The sequence below is a fragment of the Eptesicus fuscus genome, chromosome 7 (genome assembly GCF_027574615.1).
Source record: "Eptesicus fuscus isolate TK198812 chromosome 7, DD_ASM_mEF_20220401, whole genome shotgun sequence".
Classification (NCBI taxonomy): domain Eukaryota; kingdom Metazoa; phylum Chordata; class Mammalia; order Chiroptera; family Vespertilionidae; genus Eptesicus; species Eptesicus fuscus.
This window is the reverse complement of record NC_072479.1, coordinates 87,399,261-87,417,939: the sequence shown is the minus strand read 5'-3', so window position 1 is coordinate 87,417,939 and position 18,679 is coordinate 87,399,261. Positions and strand designations below refer to the sequence as shown.

General features: G+C 52.6%; 1 protein-coding gene across 1 annotated transcript; it reads right to left on the bottom strand.

Moving 5' to 3' along the window:
* Positions 1-42: 42 nt before the first annotated feature.
* Positions 43-14,100, bottom strand: TNFRSF1A (TNF receptor superfamily member 1A). The gene is made up of 10 exons (XM_028150335.2): positions 13,763-14,100; positions 5,508-5,661; positions 5,207-5,335; positions 4,850-4,999; positions 4,529-4,607; positions 2,142-2,215; positions 1,916-2,020; positions 1,581-1,609; positions 1,132-1,384; positions 43-983 (listed from the first exon to the last, which is right to left on the bottom strand). The coding sequence occupies exons 1-10, from the start codon at positions 13,799-13,801 to the stop codon at positions 676-678; spliced, it is 1,320 nt and encodes a 439-aa protein (XP_028006136.2). The 5' UTR covers positions 13,802-14,100; the 3' UTR covers positions 43-675.
* Positions 14,101-18,679: the final 4,579 nt, after the last annotated feature.

Below are 18,679 nucleotides of genomic sequence, written 5' to 3'. Positions count from 1 at the left end.
TCCTGCCCGGGGCTCCCACCACCACTCAGAGAGAGCACCCCCTCCAGGAGCAGAGCTTTAATTCTCCAGTTTTAGTGTATTTACAAAAGTCCACAGCTCCAGCGGGAGGCTCCACGGTGTGTGCTTGTCCCTGCCCAGGACAGCTCAGCTTACTCGGTGCTTGTCCGGGCAGGGAACCGAGGGGTGCCGGGTTTCGATTAGCATGACATCATTGATACGGATTGCTTATGTATGTGGAAAAGGCCCGGGACCAACCAGGCCTGCTAAAGGGCCTTGATGGGTCCTCCAGGCCGGAAACAGGGACGAGGCCCTAGCGCCTGCCGTCCCCACAACCACCCGCTTGGGCTCGGGGCACACTCACACTCTCACAACCGCACACAACACATCGACCCATCTACATTCTCTCCTTCCCTCTCTCTCTCACACACACACACACACACATACACGCACATGCACACGCACAGCTGACCCTCCGGCAGTGCTCAGACAGCTGAGAGAGCTCTGAACACTGAGGGAGTAGCACCAAGTGAGTGGCTGCCAGCTCGTGCCTGCCCCTCCAAGACCCTTCCCTCTGCAGAAAAAAAGGAGGTCCCGAGGGCCTCTGGCGATGTCCTCCCGAGGTCCTGGGGCAGGAAACCGCCGAGCTCCGGGCAGGCCCCTCCCGGGGGCGTGGCCTCACCGGGGTAGGTGGGGCTGCAGGGAGAGGGAGGCGGGGCTGCGCAGAGCCGCCTCGATGTCCTCCAGGCAGCCCAGCAGGTCCATGTCGCGGAGCACGAGGCCCAGCAGCTCCAGCGTGGCCTCGCGCCGGGGCGTGCGCTGCCGCCAGGCCGCCAGCATGCTGTAGTGCGCCTCGCGCAGGCAGCGGCCGTTCTGCAGCTCCAGCCGCTCGATCTCGTGCTCGCTCAGCCCCAGGCGCCGCATGAACTCCTTCCAGCGCGACGGGGGCACGCCGTCCACCACGGCGTACAGCGTCGCAGGGTCCGCTGCAGGGAAGCGGGGGTGAGCCTGGAGGCTGCGGCTCCCAGGCCCGCCCGGGGCCGGCTCCCGGCTCGTGCACGTGCTCTCTTGGAGCCCCGCCCGCCTGCCCCCACCCCCCCCCACCCCCAACCGGATTCCTGGCCGGGTGCTCACCATCTGGGCGCTGCGCGCAGGTGCTGCCCTCCCACTTCTGAAGCAGGGTGGCGCTGGGGGTGGAGGCTGGAGCCGCGGTGAGGAGAGGGCCGGCCCCCTGGTGGGATGGGACCATCTCTCCGGGCGGTGGTGCAGCTCTGAAGTCGGACCAGTCACCGGGGGTAAAGGGAGGACTTGGCATGGAGTTGGGGATGGGACTGAAGCCTGTGGTGGGGCTGAAGCCTGGGGCGGAGGCCAGGAGCTCCGGCACCCCCTGAAAGAGACGAGGTCCAGCATTCGTGGGGGAGAGTAAAAACAGCCCGGCCCTCTCTATTCCGGATGGGGTTGGGACTAGAGGGAGTGAGGGGATCCTGAGGGTCAGGGGCGACAAAACCTGATTTGGTTCTTACAAGATTACAATGGACAGTCAGGGAAGTTGGGGGGAGAGGGGGTCCCTGGTGTCATCTTACCTCCTTTGCAGGTGTCGATTTCCTACAAACTGAGAAAAAAAAAAAAAAACAAAACAATATGTCACAAATTTCACTTCCTCTCTCAGCCCTGGCGCCCGTACTGGGGCTGGCCCCGGGGACTTGTGGTGGCATGCTTCAGGGCCCATGTGGTCCCAGGGATGAGAGCTACTGATGCAGTGTGACCTCTCACCACCATCCAGGGCCGCCTCCCACCAAGGGAGCCGTCCGCAGCGACCTGGGGGGATGCTCACTCCCCTCAGCGCCGGTGCGTCTTACCACCCGGCCTCCTCTCAGTCCCCACCGGCACCCTTCCCCCCCTCAGCGGCCCCACTCACCGATGGACTGGAGCTTGGGCTTCCACCGTTGGACGTGGCATGTTAAGCCCATGAAGAGGAGGCAGAGAAGGCAGAAACCAAAGAAGATCACCAGGGACAGCAGCACTGGAGACAAAGCAGATTGTGATCAGGGCCGGCTGCGGGAGGAAGCAGGGCGGATGGGTGGGTGCGGGGGCGAGGTTAGGACGGGGCAGGTGAGCATGGGCACCGGGTCATTTCTCCTCACCTGTGTCCGGGGGGCTCCCAATAACTTCACCTGTGAATGGGCACAACTTCGTGCACTCCGTGTTTTTCTCACAACTGAAAGAAGAAATTGCGCAGGTGAGTAGGGACCCTACCATAAAAATACAGGTTAAAAAGAAAAGAAGAAGAAAAGAAAAAAACGCATTGTTGAGAATTCTCTGCTTTACAAGTATTTTAACTATCTCTTAAAAAAAGAATGAAAATTAAAACTAGCTTGGGAACTGATGCAAAGGAATGAAACAAATGAACACAAAATCATCTAATTTAGCCCAAGCTGGTTTGGCTCAGTGGATAGAGCGTCAGCCTGCAGACTGAAGGGTCCCGGGTTCGATTACGGTCAAGGGCACATGTCTGGGTTGTGGGCTCAGTTTCCAGTAGAGGGTGTGCAGGAGGCAGCCAAGCAGTGATTCTCTCTCATCATTGATGTTCTACTCTCTCTCCCTCTCTGAAATCAATCAAAAATATTTTGTAAGTAACTTAGTTTAAAACTGGAGTTGATCTTGAAGAGGCCGTGTAGGAAAACAGTTAAAAGCAGTCAGGGCCGAAACCGGTTTGGCTCAGTGGATAGAGCGTCGGTCTGCGGACTGGGGGGTCCCAGGTTCGATTCCGGTCAAGGGCATGTACATTGGTTGCGGGCACATCCCCGGTGGGGGTTGTGCAGGAGGCAGCTGGTCGATGTTTCTCTCTCATCGATGTTTCTAGCTTTCTATCCCTCTCCCTTCCTCTCTGCAAAATATCAATAAAATATATTAAAAAAAAAAAAGCAGTCAGGGTTGGGTTTTAAATTCCAGCCCAATCACTGGCCTGCAGTGTGACTCCAAGGAAGTCATGTAACCTGTAAGTCTCTGTTTCCTCATCAGGAAAACAGGGATCCTACCCACCTAACAGGATTGAGGACTGAGTGAGAAAATCCTGCCTGCCATATAGTACGTGCTCAACAAATGGTAGCTGTCATTGGATTGTTACTTTATCATTGTTCTGCTGAAGAGAATCCTGTGGCAAATTGAGGTTAAAGAGCTTTTTCTCAAGATGGCACTGCTATAGACAATACCTGACTTTGAGGGAGGGGTCAAACATGCATGTGAAAATTTTAAAAATACACATAGCTGGCCGGCACCGGAGAGCACTCTAGGACAAGCACATCTTCCCATGTTGGGAGTGGTCACTGGGCAGCGTGGAGTGATGAGAACTACATGGGAGGCCTAGAAGGATCTTGAGAAGGTGAGTTCTCACCAGAAATCTGAAAGCAGAAAGATTCAGATTCACAAGCTCATGATGAGAACCATATGGGATGGGTGTAAAGCTCTTTCAAGCAGAGACAAAACTTGTCTTAGCAGGAAAAAAAAAAGAGTTTCTTATCAGACATGTCGTAGCCATAGATCGTGGTTCTTACAACTTCGCCAAGTGGATGTCATGACCCTTACTTTATTTTTTGTAACATATTTTATTGATTTTTAGAGAGAGGAGAGTAGAGGGAGAGGGGGAGAGAGAGAGAGAGAGAGAGAGAGAAACATCAATGATGAGAGAGAATCATTAATCAGATGTGCAGAGGCAGCTGATTAATGAGAGAGAATCATTAATCTGCTGCCTCTGCACACCCCCTACTGGGGATGGAGCCTGCAAGCTGGGCATGTGCCCTGACCGGGAATGGAATCGTGACCTCCTGGTTCATGGGCCAATGCTCAGTCACTGAGCCACACCTGCCAGGCATTACCCATACTTTAAAGGTAAAAAAAAAAAAAAAAAAAAAAACAACTAAGACTCAGAGATGTTACATCACTTGCCCAAAGGTGCACAGCCAATAAATGGCTAGGTTGAGATTTAAACCCAGGTCAGTTCAACTTTAGAGCCCTCAGAGTTTCTTCTTTGCAAGCAAGTATGCAAGAACAGCCTCTGTAGAGCCAGGAGTGCGGAGGCCTGGTCAAAGGGACTGGGGAGGAAATACCATATTGCATGAAACCTACAATACCATCAACACTAGGAGGCACCATTATTTGCATAAAACACTCACACAGAGCTACCAATCAAACCATGCTACATCATCCATTGTTGTAAGATGCAGTCTGATTTCAGAGATGAGAATTAATTATAGACACTGTCACCCAAGAATTTCAATGTCAGAAAAAGAAGAATCTGAATGCCTGAGTTCGAAGAACTACAAGTCCCTGGTGTCTGAGCCTCTGTCCCCAAAGACTTCTTAAGATTTGACCAATAAGTTGGGGGAAAGGAGAAGGTCTACCTGCTGTCTTGACATGAAGTGTCTCCCACTTAACCAACCAATGGGAGCCAGAGCACCCCGGGGTGTCTCCCTTGTCCTGCTGGTGGCTCTCACCACAGCCACCCAGTGCCCAGCAGCTGGGAGATACTCACTTATCACAGGGGATGCACTTGTTGTCTTTTAGGAAGAACCCTGCGTGGCAGTTGCACACGGTGTTCTGCTTCTCACTGCCTGTGGGGAGAGGGCAACACAGTCAGAGAAGGGCTGGCCTGTAGCCTGAGGAGCAGAGGGGGAGCTGGGAGGGGCCGGGACAGATGGCCCGAGTGGAGGTGTCCCCACAGACTGCAGGAGTGGGGAGGATGGAAAAGTGCTGCTTCTTGGGAAAGGGGTACAGAAAGGGGGAGACCCTCCCCCTAAGACAGGGCCCACCCCTGCAATGAGGATGGGGCTGGGGTCAGAAGGGCCATGCTCACAGGAGATTTGCACCGTGCCATTGAGGCAGGGGCTGCAGTTCCGGCACCGGAAAAGATTTGCACCCAAAGACTCCTGGTACTGGTTCTTCCTGCAGCCACACACTGTGTTCTGGTCCACCTTGCAAGGAGAAATCTCCACCTGGTCCATTTCTGGTGAGGGGAAGAGTTGGGGTAGGAGCCTTTCTCTGTGGCACGCACTCTCACCCACCCACACACTCTATCACACAGGCACACGCACTTCTGCCCACACCCAGCGGCACAGATTGCACACCCCCACAGGTGGATAGGCACGCACACCCCTCTCAATGCCCACCTGGCCCATCCTACTTACAGCCCTTGCCCTCTCCTGAGACTCACCTTTCCGGCATTTGGAGCAGCTGACGCATTGTCTGAGGAAGTTCTCAAAAGCAGTATAGGTGCCGTTTTCACACTCCTTGCAGTCTGTGTCCCGCCCTGGAGCTGGGCAGTCATTGTACAGGTAGGTCCCTGTGATTGGGAGGGTCTGGGTTAGGCTGCAGCCGAGGCCACTCTCCAGAGAGGAAAGGAGGGAGAAAATCTCAGCCAAAGAGAAGCAGCTAAGTTAGGAGACTGGGGGACAAAAGGAAAGAAAGTAGCAGGGCCCACAACGAGGAGATTCACGGCTACCACTTCCTCCTACCTTTATGGCACTTCGTGCAGCAAATGGAGCTATTTTGAGGGTGGTTGTATTTTCCTTGGGGACACTGGCTGTCTCTCTTCTCCCGGTTCCTGGAGTGAGGGACCAGTCCAATGACCCCTGAGGGGAATATTTCCACCAACAGTGCCAGGAGCACCTGGGAAAGAATCAGCAGAGGAGATCCCATCAGGATCTGAGCTTGAACAGTTGGCTCCGTGCAACCTAGTGCATAATTGTCCTCTAGTTATCCTGTGTAGTAATGTCCTGTGTCCCTTCAACTCAAGCCTGGGAGACCCCAGGCCCAGCTGTATCTTATCCTATTTCCGCATAGCCGCTAACAGTGTTGGGCACAGGGCAGATGTTCAAGAATGAGTTGTTGTTGTTTTTAATTGGTAACTGACAGGTTACCTCAATTCTGTCCCTTCCTTCCCAAGAAGCAGTCCCAGCGATTGAGGTTGTTTCTCTGGGTGCTGTGTTACCACAAAGGGAACGTTCGCAGAGGTGGCCAATGGGATCACTGTTCCTATATTATGTTATACCAGCAACAAGGTTCTTAGTCAGATCCCAGTGGAATGGAGGTAAGTGCTGTCCCTGTGGGCACCGTTCCAGGGCAGAAGCATGAGTTTCTTGATAAATTTGTATCAAAAACTCACTCAGAATCCCACCCTCAGACTCCAGGCCACACCCCTTCCACCACCTAATCTGCACAAATAATCCAGGTCCGCCAGGGCCAGTGGGAGGGGAGTCAAAGGGAAAGTTCATGGTCAAGGATGGGTCAGGGGGGTGACAAAATTCCCATGGAGACAGGAGTAGGCAAAGGCATGTAGTGGCCAGAGGCTGGGGATCCAGCTCAAGTTTCAGTCAAGTCAGGAGCGAAGGGGGGGGCCAGGGAGTCCCAAAGCTCTTTGCACACCCAGGCGTTCTGGAAGCCGTGGGCCAAGCCCATGGAGCTCAGCCCCCCCCCCCCCCCAAAAAAAAAAAAAAAACCTCATTTCTGGCTTAGGTGCCTGGACAGCAAAGCCAGGGTCAGTGCTGAGCTCCATCCAACCCAGACTTTGCTCCTTGCTCAGCCTCTTGCTGGCTTTTCCTAGTTCTCGGTTTTTGTTTCTCTGCTGTAAGAGCTGTTTAATGTAAAGAAAAGAGGATGTCCTCAAAGTACATTAAATAATGGGGAGCCACGACTCATCAGATCACGGAAACCTCGGCCCTGACAGGAGGGCCTAGCAGCCCGCAGCCCCAGTGGCCCCGCATATCAACAGGCAGGTAGACAGCTCATGCACCTCAGTCACCCCCTGGGAGACACTGCAGCAACCCCAACGCCCGCCCGGGCCTCGGGCACCCACAGAGGAAGCCACACTCAGAAACTCAGCAGCAAACCCGAGCAGCTCCCAAAGACGCATGCCCCCCTCCTCAGAGGGCAGCAGCCCTTCCTGGCCCACTCCGGGGTTTTTTTTTGGGGGGGGGGGGCGGGTGGCGGCGGGCGCCTGCACCATTTCCCCTGAGCAGGACTGGGGCTTCCAGGGCAACAGGAAGAGTGTGAGAAGTTAATGAGAAGAACTTCCCGATCCCGAAAGAAGAGCTTTTCCCGAAGGAGAGCTCACAGCACCTAAGGTCGTGGGCACTTGGCATTCCATCCAGGGAGGCTGGGAGCTAAGCCATCCGGCAAAGGCAGAACCAGGATGAACTGGGGGGCGGGGAGGGGGGGGGGGCGCGTGAGGGCTTCCAGTTCCAGGACAGCTTTGGGGGGAGCTTTTCAGGGACCTCTAGCCTGTGAGGAATAAACTTCCCAGGAAGGCGGGAGGGAGGGAAGCTTTCTCGGCCACGTGTCCCCTCCTTCGGCAGCACTTTGGGGGTTAAGTCAAATCCGGGAAAGGGAAACCTTTTCCCAGAAGCACCGCCCAGTGACTCAGGCCAGAGGGAGGGAGAGGACCTGGGGGAGGGGAGAGGGAACCAGCAGTTCCCCAGCTCCTCAGGGTTCATGAGTCAGCAGAAAGACTAAGGGGCCAGCCAGCAGATGGTAGCACCGGATCTCTTCCTCCTGTGCGCCCCCTTTCCGCCCTCCCCTCCTTCTCAAAAGAGTCAGGCAAAGGACCCCTGTCCCACTGGGGCCCCATATTTCGGGAAGTGGCTCCCTCTCCCATTCCATCCCAAAGGAAAGTCTCCCTCAACCCCTGGCTTCCTCCCATCAAGTCACTACCCACCCCTCCCTGAGAGCCACTCAATCCCTTCCCCAATTCCTTCCCACCCCTCAGCATCCTTCCTTTAGACTAGGCTCCATCCTGGCTCCTCCTCCCAGTTCAACCAGTCCCTACAGATAAGCCCCATCCCTGGGTTCTCTCCCAGGCCCCAGTTCCAGAAGGAAGCCAACTAAGGCTGCCGCTCTCCCACCAGATTTGCTGCATTCCCACAGCCTAGCTGGTTCTGGCCAGTTAGGGTTGAGTCTGGGGACTTGTCTGGGGTCCCAGACAATCCTTAGGAAATAAGGCCAGTTCTGCCTCCTCAGTCCCTCCCCAAACACACTGGCAGCACAGGAAAAGCCCTGGAGCCCTGGATACCCACTTCCAGGAGAGAGCAAACAAGAAGGGACGCCAGACAGTCAGTACCATCGCCCAGGTCTCTTGTGGCCCCCAGCAGCGGCGCCCTTTGTTAGCACTGGCTGGCTCCAGTGAGCACCATCCTTAGCAGCTGCATCTTGCAGCAAAACAGCAGAAGCGGGTGAGCTCAGAGCACCCAGACGCCAGCTTGTGTAACTGTTACTTGGAGCAGGGGAAGGGCAGGAAGCCGGGGGTGCCTGTGGAGAGACAGCTGAGGGGGTGGCCCAGCACCCCTCCAACTCCCCCACAACTTCCGTCTGGGCAGGCTTTAAAGTGTGACTTCCTGTGCTGGGGCTGCAGCAGGGGGTGGAAAGCGACCCTGTGGTCTACTCTGACCCAGCTACCTCACCAGACTGCTCAGCGGTTCCCTTTCCCCGTAAGAATTTTTAAAAGACTTTCATTGGTTTTTAGAAAAAGAAGAAAAGAGAGAAATATCAGAGGAAAACATGGATCAGCTGCCTCCTGCACATCCCCTACCAGGGATCGAGCCCGCAACCCAGGCATGTGCCCGGACCAGGAACTGAACTAGCAACCGTTCGGTGCACAGGATGATGCCCAACCAGCTGAGCCACATGGGCTAGAGTTTGTCCGTCACAGTGTGTTTGTTCACTTAATGTCAGAACCTTTGAGGAGCTCATGAAGCTTCTCTAAAGCCCCGTTGCAATCACACCTCCCTGCCCTGAAGCTCTCCGTTAATGAGGCTTCCCTTACCCAAGCTCATTAGATGCTCAGCCCCCTGTGAACTTTAATAACACGAATTAACTTTGTGTATTCTTGGCGCTTATCGTAATAGAATTATCTTGGGTGAGTAGATATGATCTTCCCACTAGACCATAAACTCTCTAAGAGACCAGAGAGAGTATCTTGGTCAGAGATAGTGACCTATCTTCTTGGGTATCTTCTCAGCACCCAGAACTGGGGGGCCAGGGGGGGCAAAAAAACACACAAGGTTGACCTAATGGCTGATCTGTCCTCCACTCGAGATGAAGCCAATGATTTCCAAAGAGGGGAGTAGGGAGTCAGTATCCCCCCTCCCCTTAGAAATATATTTATCTCCAGGGGAGAGTTCTTAAAGAACCCGCCTCCATCCCACACATGCACACCCTCACTGGAGATTGTGATAAGTGTTCCCTCCCTCTCCCTTTGAGAGTCACTGGTGAGTAAAAGCAGCACCTACGAATGATACAGAATGATACAAAGGCCGATAAGAGTTTGAGAACCTCCGCTCTGGCTTGTTAAGACACGTACTTCACTTGGCTATTCCCCGGACCCTTAGCATGCCCCAAATTAAATCCATCATCTCCCGCCCTAGAGAAATGTCGCACCACCACCTTCTCGGCACCAATGCTGAGACCTCTGCCACCTTTCTCTCCTCAGGGCCCGCCCCACCCCTGCTGCCATCCAGGCTGTCATTCCTCTTGCCAGTCCCTCCTCTAATCTTGGGGCCCTCTCCATGTCCATGGTTGCCTCACACCTGGATTCCTGCAACTGTCATCCAGCAGACTGCCCAGCCCCTTTCCTGCTCCAACCCATCCCACAGACTTCCTTATCTGCACTCATGCTTTAACTTGCACCCACATGTGTGGGAATCTTCCTCTCCAGAGCCTGACCTCGACATCGTTTCCACAGGTCACTGCTATCCTGAGAATAGCAGAGGCGTCTCACTACTATTCTGAACACATTCCTGGACAGTGGGCCCTCAGAGCACCCTTTCTGAATGAATGAGTGAACGAATGAACGAACGAACGAATGAATGAATGAATGAATGAATGAATTCTTGTACCTGGGACCACAGTTCAAGATTCTCTTTTCATCCCCTCTCATACTCCCTCCAATTTTCTTATTTATTTCTTTTTCTTTTTTTTTTTAAATCCTCACCTGAGGATATTTTTCCATTGATTTTTAGAGAGAGTGGAAGAGAGAGGGAAAGACAGAGAGAAATATCAAGGTGAGAGAAACACATTGATTGGTTGACTCCCGCTTGAGCCCTGACCAGGGACCCGGCCGGGGGAGGATCCTGCTACCAAGGTACGTGCTCTTGACTGGAATCAAACCCGGGACCCTTCGCTCTGTAGGCCAATGCTCTATCCACTGAGCCAAACCCACTAGGGCTCATTTCTTTCTTTTTTTTAATTTTTTATGTTTATTTTATTTTATTATTGATTTTAGAGAGGAAGGAAGGGAGAAAGAGAGAGAGAGAAACATCGTTGAGAAAACCATTGATTGGGGGATTGAGCCTGCAATCCAGGCATGTGCCCTGGCTGGGAATCGAATTGGTGACCTCTCGGTGCATGGGACAACACTCAACCAACTGAGCCATATCAGCCAAGGTTCATTCTCATTTATTGTTCCTCAACATCAGTGGTTCTCAACCTTCCTAATGCCGCGACCCTTTAATACAGTTCCTCATGTTGTGGTGACCCCCAACCATAAAATTATTTTCGTTGCTACTGTTAATGAATCACAATGTAAATATCTGTGTTTTCCGATGGTCTGATGTGACCCTGCTAGCGGTTCAGGTTGAGAACCGCTGCTGTACAGCCTAAGACCATCAGAAAACACAGATATTTACATTACAATTCATAACAGTAGCAAAATTACAGTTATGAAGTAGCAACGAAAATAATTTTATGGTTGGGGGTCACCACAACATGAGGAACTCTATTAAAGGGTCGCGGCATTAGGAAGGTTGAGAACCACTGCTCAACATGGTCTTCCACTCCAGCCAAGGTGTTCAGCTTCCTGCCACCACCACCCAACACAAAACCCCTCTCTCCCTTTCTCTAATTTTCCTCAACCAGTCTCCCTTCTTTCTAGCCTCCCTGCCAGTCAGTGACTTCGAATCTCAGCTCTAAATCCACTTTTCCTTTCTCTTTTTACTCTTCACCCCTGGATATATGTTCACTGATTTTTAGAGGGAGAGGAAGGATGAGAAAGAGAGAAACATGGATCTCCCATATGCACCCCACACCCCGACGGCACCCCATGCCCTTTCCAGGATGGAACTGCAACCTTAGGTATGTGCCCTGACCGAGAATCAAACCTGAAACCTTTGGGTGTATGGGATGACACTCCAACCAACTCAGCCATCCAGCCAGGGCAAATCCACTTTTCTACAAGGTTTTCCCTACCTCATCCCATCTAACCAATCTTTTGTTCCTTTATTCATTCAACAAATAGTTAAGGAGCAATCAATCTATGCACCAGGGCCCTGGCCGGTGTGGCTCAGATGGTTGAGCATCGACCTGTCCCAGGCACCAAAAGGTCCCCAGTTCGATTCCTGGTCAGGGCACATACCCAGGGTGTGGGCTCGATCCCTGGTCAGAGGCAACTGATCATGTTTCTTTCTCGCCCCCTCTCCCTTCCTCTCTCTCTAAAGAAAATCAATTAAAAACATATATTTTTTCAAAATCTATGCGCCAGGGAGGCAGAGATGAAACAACACCGCTCATGCTCTCGTGCGTTCTCCATGGGTTGCAGACAGCCACTGGCAGGCTCTGCGGTCTGTGCAAGGTGTGCTCCAGGAGCACGGACACTAGAGCTGAGATCTGCTACCCAAGAAAAGGCAGAAGGACAACACTCGATTGGTGTCCCAGGGCACCGCGTCACGATGCTTTTGTGAAGATGACCCTCCAGACTGTTCCGAAATCGTATTTTTGCTGAAAGCTGTCTTGGCTCCTAGACTGTAAGCTCTTTGAGAATAACAACGTCCTGTTTGCTGATCACACTCTCTCCTGTATTCTTTCCCACACCCTCCCCAACACACCCACACACACACACACACACACACACACACACACACACTGTGTGCTCCGAATTGCCCATTGAGTGGTGAGCAGCTGGAAAGTTCATGGACAGCCTTATCCAGACCTTGCATACCCCCCGTTTCTCCTCCAACTCCAGGCTGAGCTGGTGTCAGACGCTCACCTGGGCTGGATCAGATCAGACCCAGCCCCCAGACACTTTCCTTTATCTGTTTGGGCTACTGTCACCTGTTTTCCAAATACAGTAGTCATCAAGGAATAACTACTGTACTTTACTATGTATTCCTAACACTAACAATGTAAAAGCTAGCATTTACTGAGCACTTTCTATTTGCTCCACCCTATCCCTCTTCTAGAATGTAGACTCTATGAGGGCAGTGATTTTGTGTATTCTGTAGTCCCAACACCTAAAACAGTGTCTCTAGCACAGAGCAGACACTTAATAAATTGAATATTTAAAATATACCAATCTATTTAATCTTTCAAACAACATTATGAGGTAGTGACTATTAGGTTCATGTTAGAGATAAGGAAACCATGGCATGGAGGGGTTACATAACCTGCTCAAGTTTAGGCAACTAGCATGTGAGGAAGCCAGAACTGAATCTACTGCCAAAAAGAGAAGAGAAGATAGCAGAGCAGCTGGATGGGGTGACCTGGGAGGCCCGCCGTGAAAGAAGGGAAGAGACGGGGCTGGGAGACAGGAGGTGGGAGAACCCGAAGATTAGGGTAGAGAGAGGTTGCGTGGGACACTACGGTCTAGAAATATGGAAAAGAGAGGGAGAGGGAGGGAACTCAAGAGAAAGAGTTTCCAAAAGGAGACTCTGAGAAGTCTGAGGAGATTTCTGGAAGACAAAGCTAACACCCTGAGGAAGGAGAGGAAGGAGCCATGGGTGGGAGGGACTCAGAAGAAACTGGGCATCACAGGTGGGAAATGCACCCAGCCAGGTGGGGGGGTGAGGGGGTGAGGGGCGGTGGGGGACTCCGGGCATCTGCACAGGGTGACTCCAGACACAGAGAGCGATAAGGGATACCTTCACATAAGACAAAGGCAAGAGAAAGGGACATTTTCCAGTGACGAAAACAACTTTCTTCCAACTTCCTCAATCTGACTATAGAAGAAACCAAGGGATTGTTGTCCAGGGCTGTGGGGAGGGGCTGGCGGGCGGGCAGAGGGACAGTGTCCAGGTGGGGCTGGTGCTAGTACCTAGAGAGGGGCAGTCCAGCGGAGGACACCTGCCTGGAAACTGAGGCAGAGGCAGAGGTTGAAGAATGCCCCCATTGTTACCAGATTTACCATTGTACGTGTGGCACCTCAAAACAAACAAACAAACAAACCAACAAGAACGTCCAGGTGGGAGGCCTCGGCCTGGGGGGAGCAAAAGTGGGCGGCCCATGCCGGTTCCCACTCCATTCCCACATAGCTCCCACCATACGGCACCCCAAACTTACCACACCCACCTGCCCCCTCTCCCCGACTCTGTTTCCTCACTTCACTATCGCCCAACTCCTGCCCTCGAGCAGGGTTTGCTCTCCCACTGGCAGCCGCACCTCCACACCCCAACACACTCCTGGGCCGGCCAGCTGACCAGAGGGCCGGGCCAGAGTTCTGAATCATCTGGAATCTGAGAGACTGACTTCTTCCCTCACTCCTTTCCTTTCCCTACCAAATCTGCCCCACCCTCGGCCATTACCTGTCCCCACATTTTCAAACACCCCTTAACCACAGTGAAATCCTTGGCTGTCAGGGGCCAGAGCTCTCTTTCATTCCCCACCTTTCAAACTTCTCCCCTGCCCCTGATTCAGGGAAACCTGAGCCCTCTCCCGGCGAGGGCTCCTTCCAGCCCGCCGGCGACACCCTGCGCCCACCAGCCCACTCCGCCCTGGTCCCTGGTCTCACCAGTGGCAGCAGCAGGCCAGGCACGGTGGGGAGGCCCATGTCCGGCCACCTATGGCCTCTCACTCCCCCATCAGGGCTCAGGCAGCGGAGGCAGCAGTGGTGGCGGCAGGCAAAGTGGCAGCGACAGAGTCCCGGAGTCCCGGGATGAGCAGGTCAGGACGTCCCAAGTGGAGCCCTGGCCTTAGGTAGGGGAGGTGGGGGGTTGAGCTTGGGATGAAGATCAGGTTCCAGTCCCAGGGGCCTCAAACCCCGAAGGCCAGAACCCAAGCCTGAGTCCGAACTACGAGAACATTAAAGCAAAGAGGAGGTGGGAGGGGAAGGGAGAGAGGCTGATGGGTGTTGCAACAGCAAGACAGGAAGGACTTGGGGGAGGAGGCTGGAGGAGGCGGGAAGAGGCGGGAGGAGGGGGCAAAGGTTTTTTAACTCTTTGTAGCACAGTGAGAGGCTCCACAGTCCTGGATCCACCAACCTGACCCTCCAACCAAACACCCACGGGCAGTAAGCCCCCTCCCTCCTCAACCCCCATCCCCTGGCTTCTCCCAATAGAATAGCAATAGAAAGACCCAGGGCTTTGGGTTCAAATTCCCTGGGGTACAGTTCAGAGTCCTCTGCTTTTTAGCTGGGTGGTCTTGGACAAACTATCTAAACTTCCTGAGCCTGCTTTCCAACGTGCCAAATGGTGAGACCCCATTTCATGAGGTTGCTGTAAGGATTGATTGAAACGGCAGATCTGTGTCTGATACATGACAAGGGTTTGGTATTCCCCAGTAACTCTTCCCTTTCTCCCAGAGTTCTCCACTGACACCCTCATACCCTTCCGATCTAAACCTCCGAGTAAATCCTAACCCCAGTTTTCTGCCCTGGCTTGGGGCCTTCACACCCTCCCCCCCAATCTGGTTCTCATCCAGCTTGTGCTTTGGCTGGGTCTCACAGCCGCTGAGCCTGCCTCTGCCACCAAACATTGGTGGGACCTCACACAGCACCTCCACTGGGTCTTGGCTTCTCATTACTGAGTGAGAGGAACAATGCCTATCCCAGCAACACAGGAAAGCGGGGTCATGAGCATTAATGAGATCATATCTGTGAAAACGCTTTGGGAATTCCAGATATCTCAATCAGATATTACTAGTACGTTCCCAGCGCCCTTTTCCCAAATATTATTCTGTATTTCAGTCCAAAGTGACCTCAGAGATAATCTACTGCACCTTCTTGTTTTATAGATGAGAAAACTGAGAGCCGGAGACACCCAGAGCATGTTCCCTAAGACCCTGAAACCCAAGGGCCCATTTTGCTACATTAGACACATGGCCACTTTTCTGTCTGTCTCTGTGATTCAGACCCCACTCCCTGACTCTGGGTATTTTATGTCACCCCACTTCGTGCAGGACATCTCCAAAAGGAATCACACAAGGGTACAATGTTCACTCAGATGTCCTCTGAGCAAAATGACCTTCCCTCTACCCAGCCCAGGCCCGTGGTCCCCTGGCGTCTGAGTTTGCTAGAAATGCAGGAAGACCCGAGGAGTGAGGTCCAAGGGCTTTGTGACTTGGAATCAGAGCTCCTGGTTCCTTCTCCCCTTGATCCAGCAGCTCAGCCCCCTACCCCAGAGTCCACCCTGCCTGGCTTTTCCTGGCCTCCCCTCTCTGATCCTAAGGGCAGAGCATCCATAGGTGAGAATGGAGCTTGGATGTCCCCCACCTTGGGCTGACTTCACTCCACCCCACCCCCCAGCCTCTGAAGAACTGGAGAGTTGAAGCTGGACTCAGAGGAGCTCACCTCTACCAACACACAGGGAGCCTCCAAGGACAGTACAGTGGACCGGAAGCAGGGCTCTCAAAGCAGAGTCATTGGAATCAAGTGCAAGAGTCCGAAGGCCCAGTTTCCACTGTGAAGAAGCAAGGAGGGCCACAGGCTCCTCACCTACAAAACGGGGAACACCCAGTACCCCCACGTCATAGGCACTAATGAGTAAATGAATGTAAAGTGTTTGCTGGAGACCAAGGATTCAAAAAGAGGTAGCAATATTAACCGTTTGTGTTAATAATTAATAATGACTTCAATGTCCTAGTTTTAATGTTACAAGGAATTTTAATAGTATGTGCCAACTGTTTTCGCCATTACACATAGCCTAGTAGAAAAAGAGAATCTCGGTCATTGTTCAGAATAAATGCTAATTTACTCAATAAGTTTAAAGTTTTGAGAAATGTGGTATTAAATTGTTCAATTAAATTGTTTTTATTTTATAATTTTATTATATATATATTTTTTAATCCTCACTCTAGAGCAGTGGTTCTCAACCTTTCTAATGCTGCGACCCTTTAATACAGTTCCGCATGTTGTGGTGACCCCCAACCATAAAATTATTTTCGTTGCTACTTCATAACTGTAATTTTGCTACTGTTGATGAATCGTAATGTAAATATCTGTGTTTTCCGATGGTCTTAGTGAAAGAGAGGGAGGGATGCCCTAACCGGTTTGGCTCAGTGGAAGAGAGCATCGGCCTGCAGACTGAAGGGTCCCGGGTTCGATTCCGGTCAAGGGCATGTACCTTGGTTGCGGGCACATCCCCAGTGGGGCGTGTGCAGGAGGCAGCTGATGGATGTTTCTCTCTCATCGATGTTTCTGGCTCTCTATCTCTCTCCCTTCCTGTCTGTAAAAAAAAACAATAAAAAAAATTTTTTTTTTAAAAAGAGGGAGGGAGGGAGGGAGAGAGAGAAACATCAATGTGAGAGAGACACATTAATTGGTTGCTTCCTGCATCTGCCCCAACCAGGGCTGGGGATCAACCTGCAACCCAGGTATGTGCCCTTGACCCAGAATTTAACCCATGACCCTTTGGTCTGAGGGCTGATGCTCTAACCACCAAGCAAAACCGGCCAGGGCTCAATAAAATTGTTTTTAAAAAGATGGTGAGAAGTAGATAGACCTAGGACTATGAAAAGCTAACTAGTTTCATGGAGAAATTTCTTCCAGGGAAAGAAGGAATAATGGTGAGAGAGAGAATGGGATAGATGGGGAAACAGAAGAGGAGCAAATTAGGGGATGATAGAATTGGTTGTTAGGGACTATGGAGCAAAGGATAGAGAAGAGAGCTTCACATGGCAGAGTCCTCCCGCCCCCATCACCTCCCTCTCTTTCTCTCTCTCTCTCTCTCTCTCACATACACACACACACACACACACACACACACACACACGCACACACACATGCACACACTCCACAGCAGTACAGAGTGATCCAAAGGGCACTGGACTCCAGGTGAGGATGACGTGGGTTGCAGCCGCAGCCCTGCCATTCTGACTCTGTGGGTCATAGAAGGAGACCCAGGTTCCAGGCTGGTTCTGTAAGTATCATGAACTTGAGCAAGTCATGTCACCTGCTAAGGAAAAGAAGGCAACTTAACTGGATCTTCCCTAACACTCAGATTCTAACTCCTAACCCTAAGGTCCAGGGGCAGCATATAGATATGGGACAGAGAGAAGGAAACCCCACAGAGTGGAAACTCCGCAGGCCAAGACAACTCCAGGTGGGGAGGAGCTGATTACCATTATCTGTAACAGGTCAGCTGTCCAACAGGCCTGCCCACCTCAGCCAGAGGACAGGCCACTGGGGACAGGGCGGGCAAGGCTGGGCTGTGGCAGAGAGCACACAAGGGCGGGCTGACCCTGAGGGCTGTGACGGAAGAGACTGTCGTAACACCACCATGTCCCTCTCATCAGCTTGAGTCTAGGAAAGGGAAGTCGGAAAGCACCGCATCAGTTCCTGGTCACAACCTTATCCATCTCTCCACTCCCTTCACCATCTCTTCCTCTTTCCCCAAGATTCACTTGGCTCCTCAGGACAGGGAGACTGTAATTGAGGGGTGTAAGACCAGGGCAGTAAGGAAAACGTCCGCAAAGTGACAAGGAAGGGTAACTTCTAGGTTCCAAGTGTCATGCTGCAGTGGGGGGAGGAACCAGGGGCTCGAAAACCGGGGCTCCACTCAGACATCCCTTTCTCTCCTCTATTAAACCCTGGGAGGGCCTGGCTGGTGTGATTCAGTGGTTGATCATTGACCCATGAACTAGGAGGTCCCGGTTTGATTCCCAGTCAGGGCACATGCCCAGGTTGTGGGCTCGATCCCCATTTGGGGGCATGCAGGAGGCAGTTGATCAATGATTCTCTCTCATCATTGATGTTTCTATCTCTCTCTCCCTCTCCCTTCCTCTCTCTGAAATCAATTTAAAAAAACATAGTTTTAAGAAATAACCTGGGAGGATTCCCACTGCTCTCACTCTAGGATGATGCAAGAATGAGAATACACAGGCTTTGAGGGTCCAGAAGAATGTGGCCTAGTCTCATCCTCCTCCACCACAACTGTGCAGTTGATGGGGAGGGAGCAGATGAGGACGGTATGTTGGATGGTGAGCGGTGGGTCTCAGCAAATGGAGTGAAAGATTACTGATGATGGTAACTAAAGTTGGGAGGAAAAGGACGTTCAGACAATGGACGGGTGAAGGAGAATGGGGGTGGGGGAGGTGGGGGAGGTGGGAGAGTAAGGGAGGTGGGAGAAGTGGGGGAGTATGGAGGTGGGGGAAGTGGAGGAGGTGGGGGCGTATGGGGGTGGGGAAGGTGGGGGAGTATGGGGTGGGGGAGGTGGGGGATTATGGAAGTGAGGGAGGTGGGAGAGATGGGGGAGGTGGGGGAGTATGGGAGTGAGGGAGGTGGGGAGTATGGGGGAAGGGGGGGAGGTGGGGGAGTATGGGAGTGAGGGAGGTGGGGGAGGTGGGGGAGTTATCCCAAGCACTGCCTAGTAGGTCTGAGGGGAATGCTCACGTCTTCGCCCTCCCACCCTGACATGGTGATGGGCACATAACAGATGCACATGTTCATGGAGGAACTAGCAGGATAGTTTGTCTCTCCTGAGGTCCCCGAAGA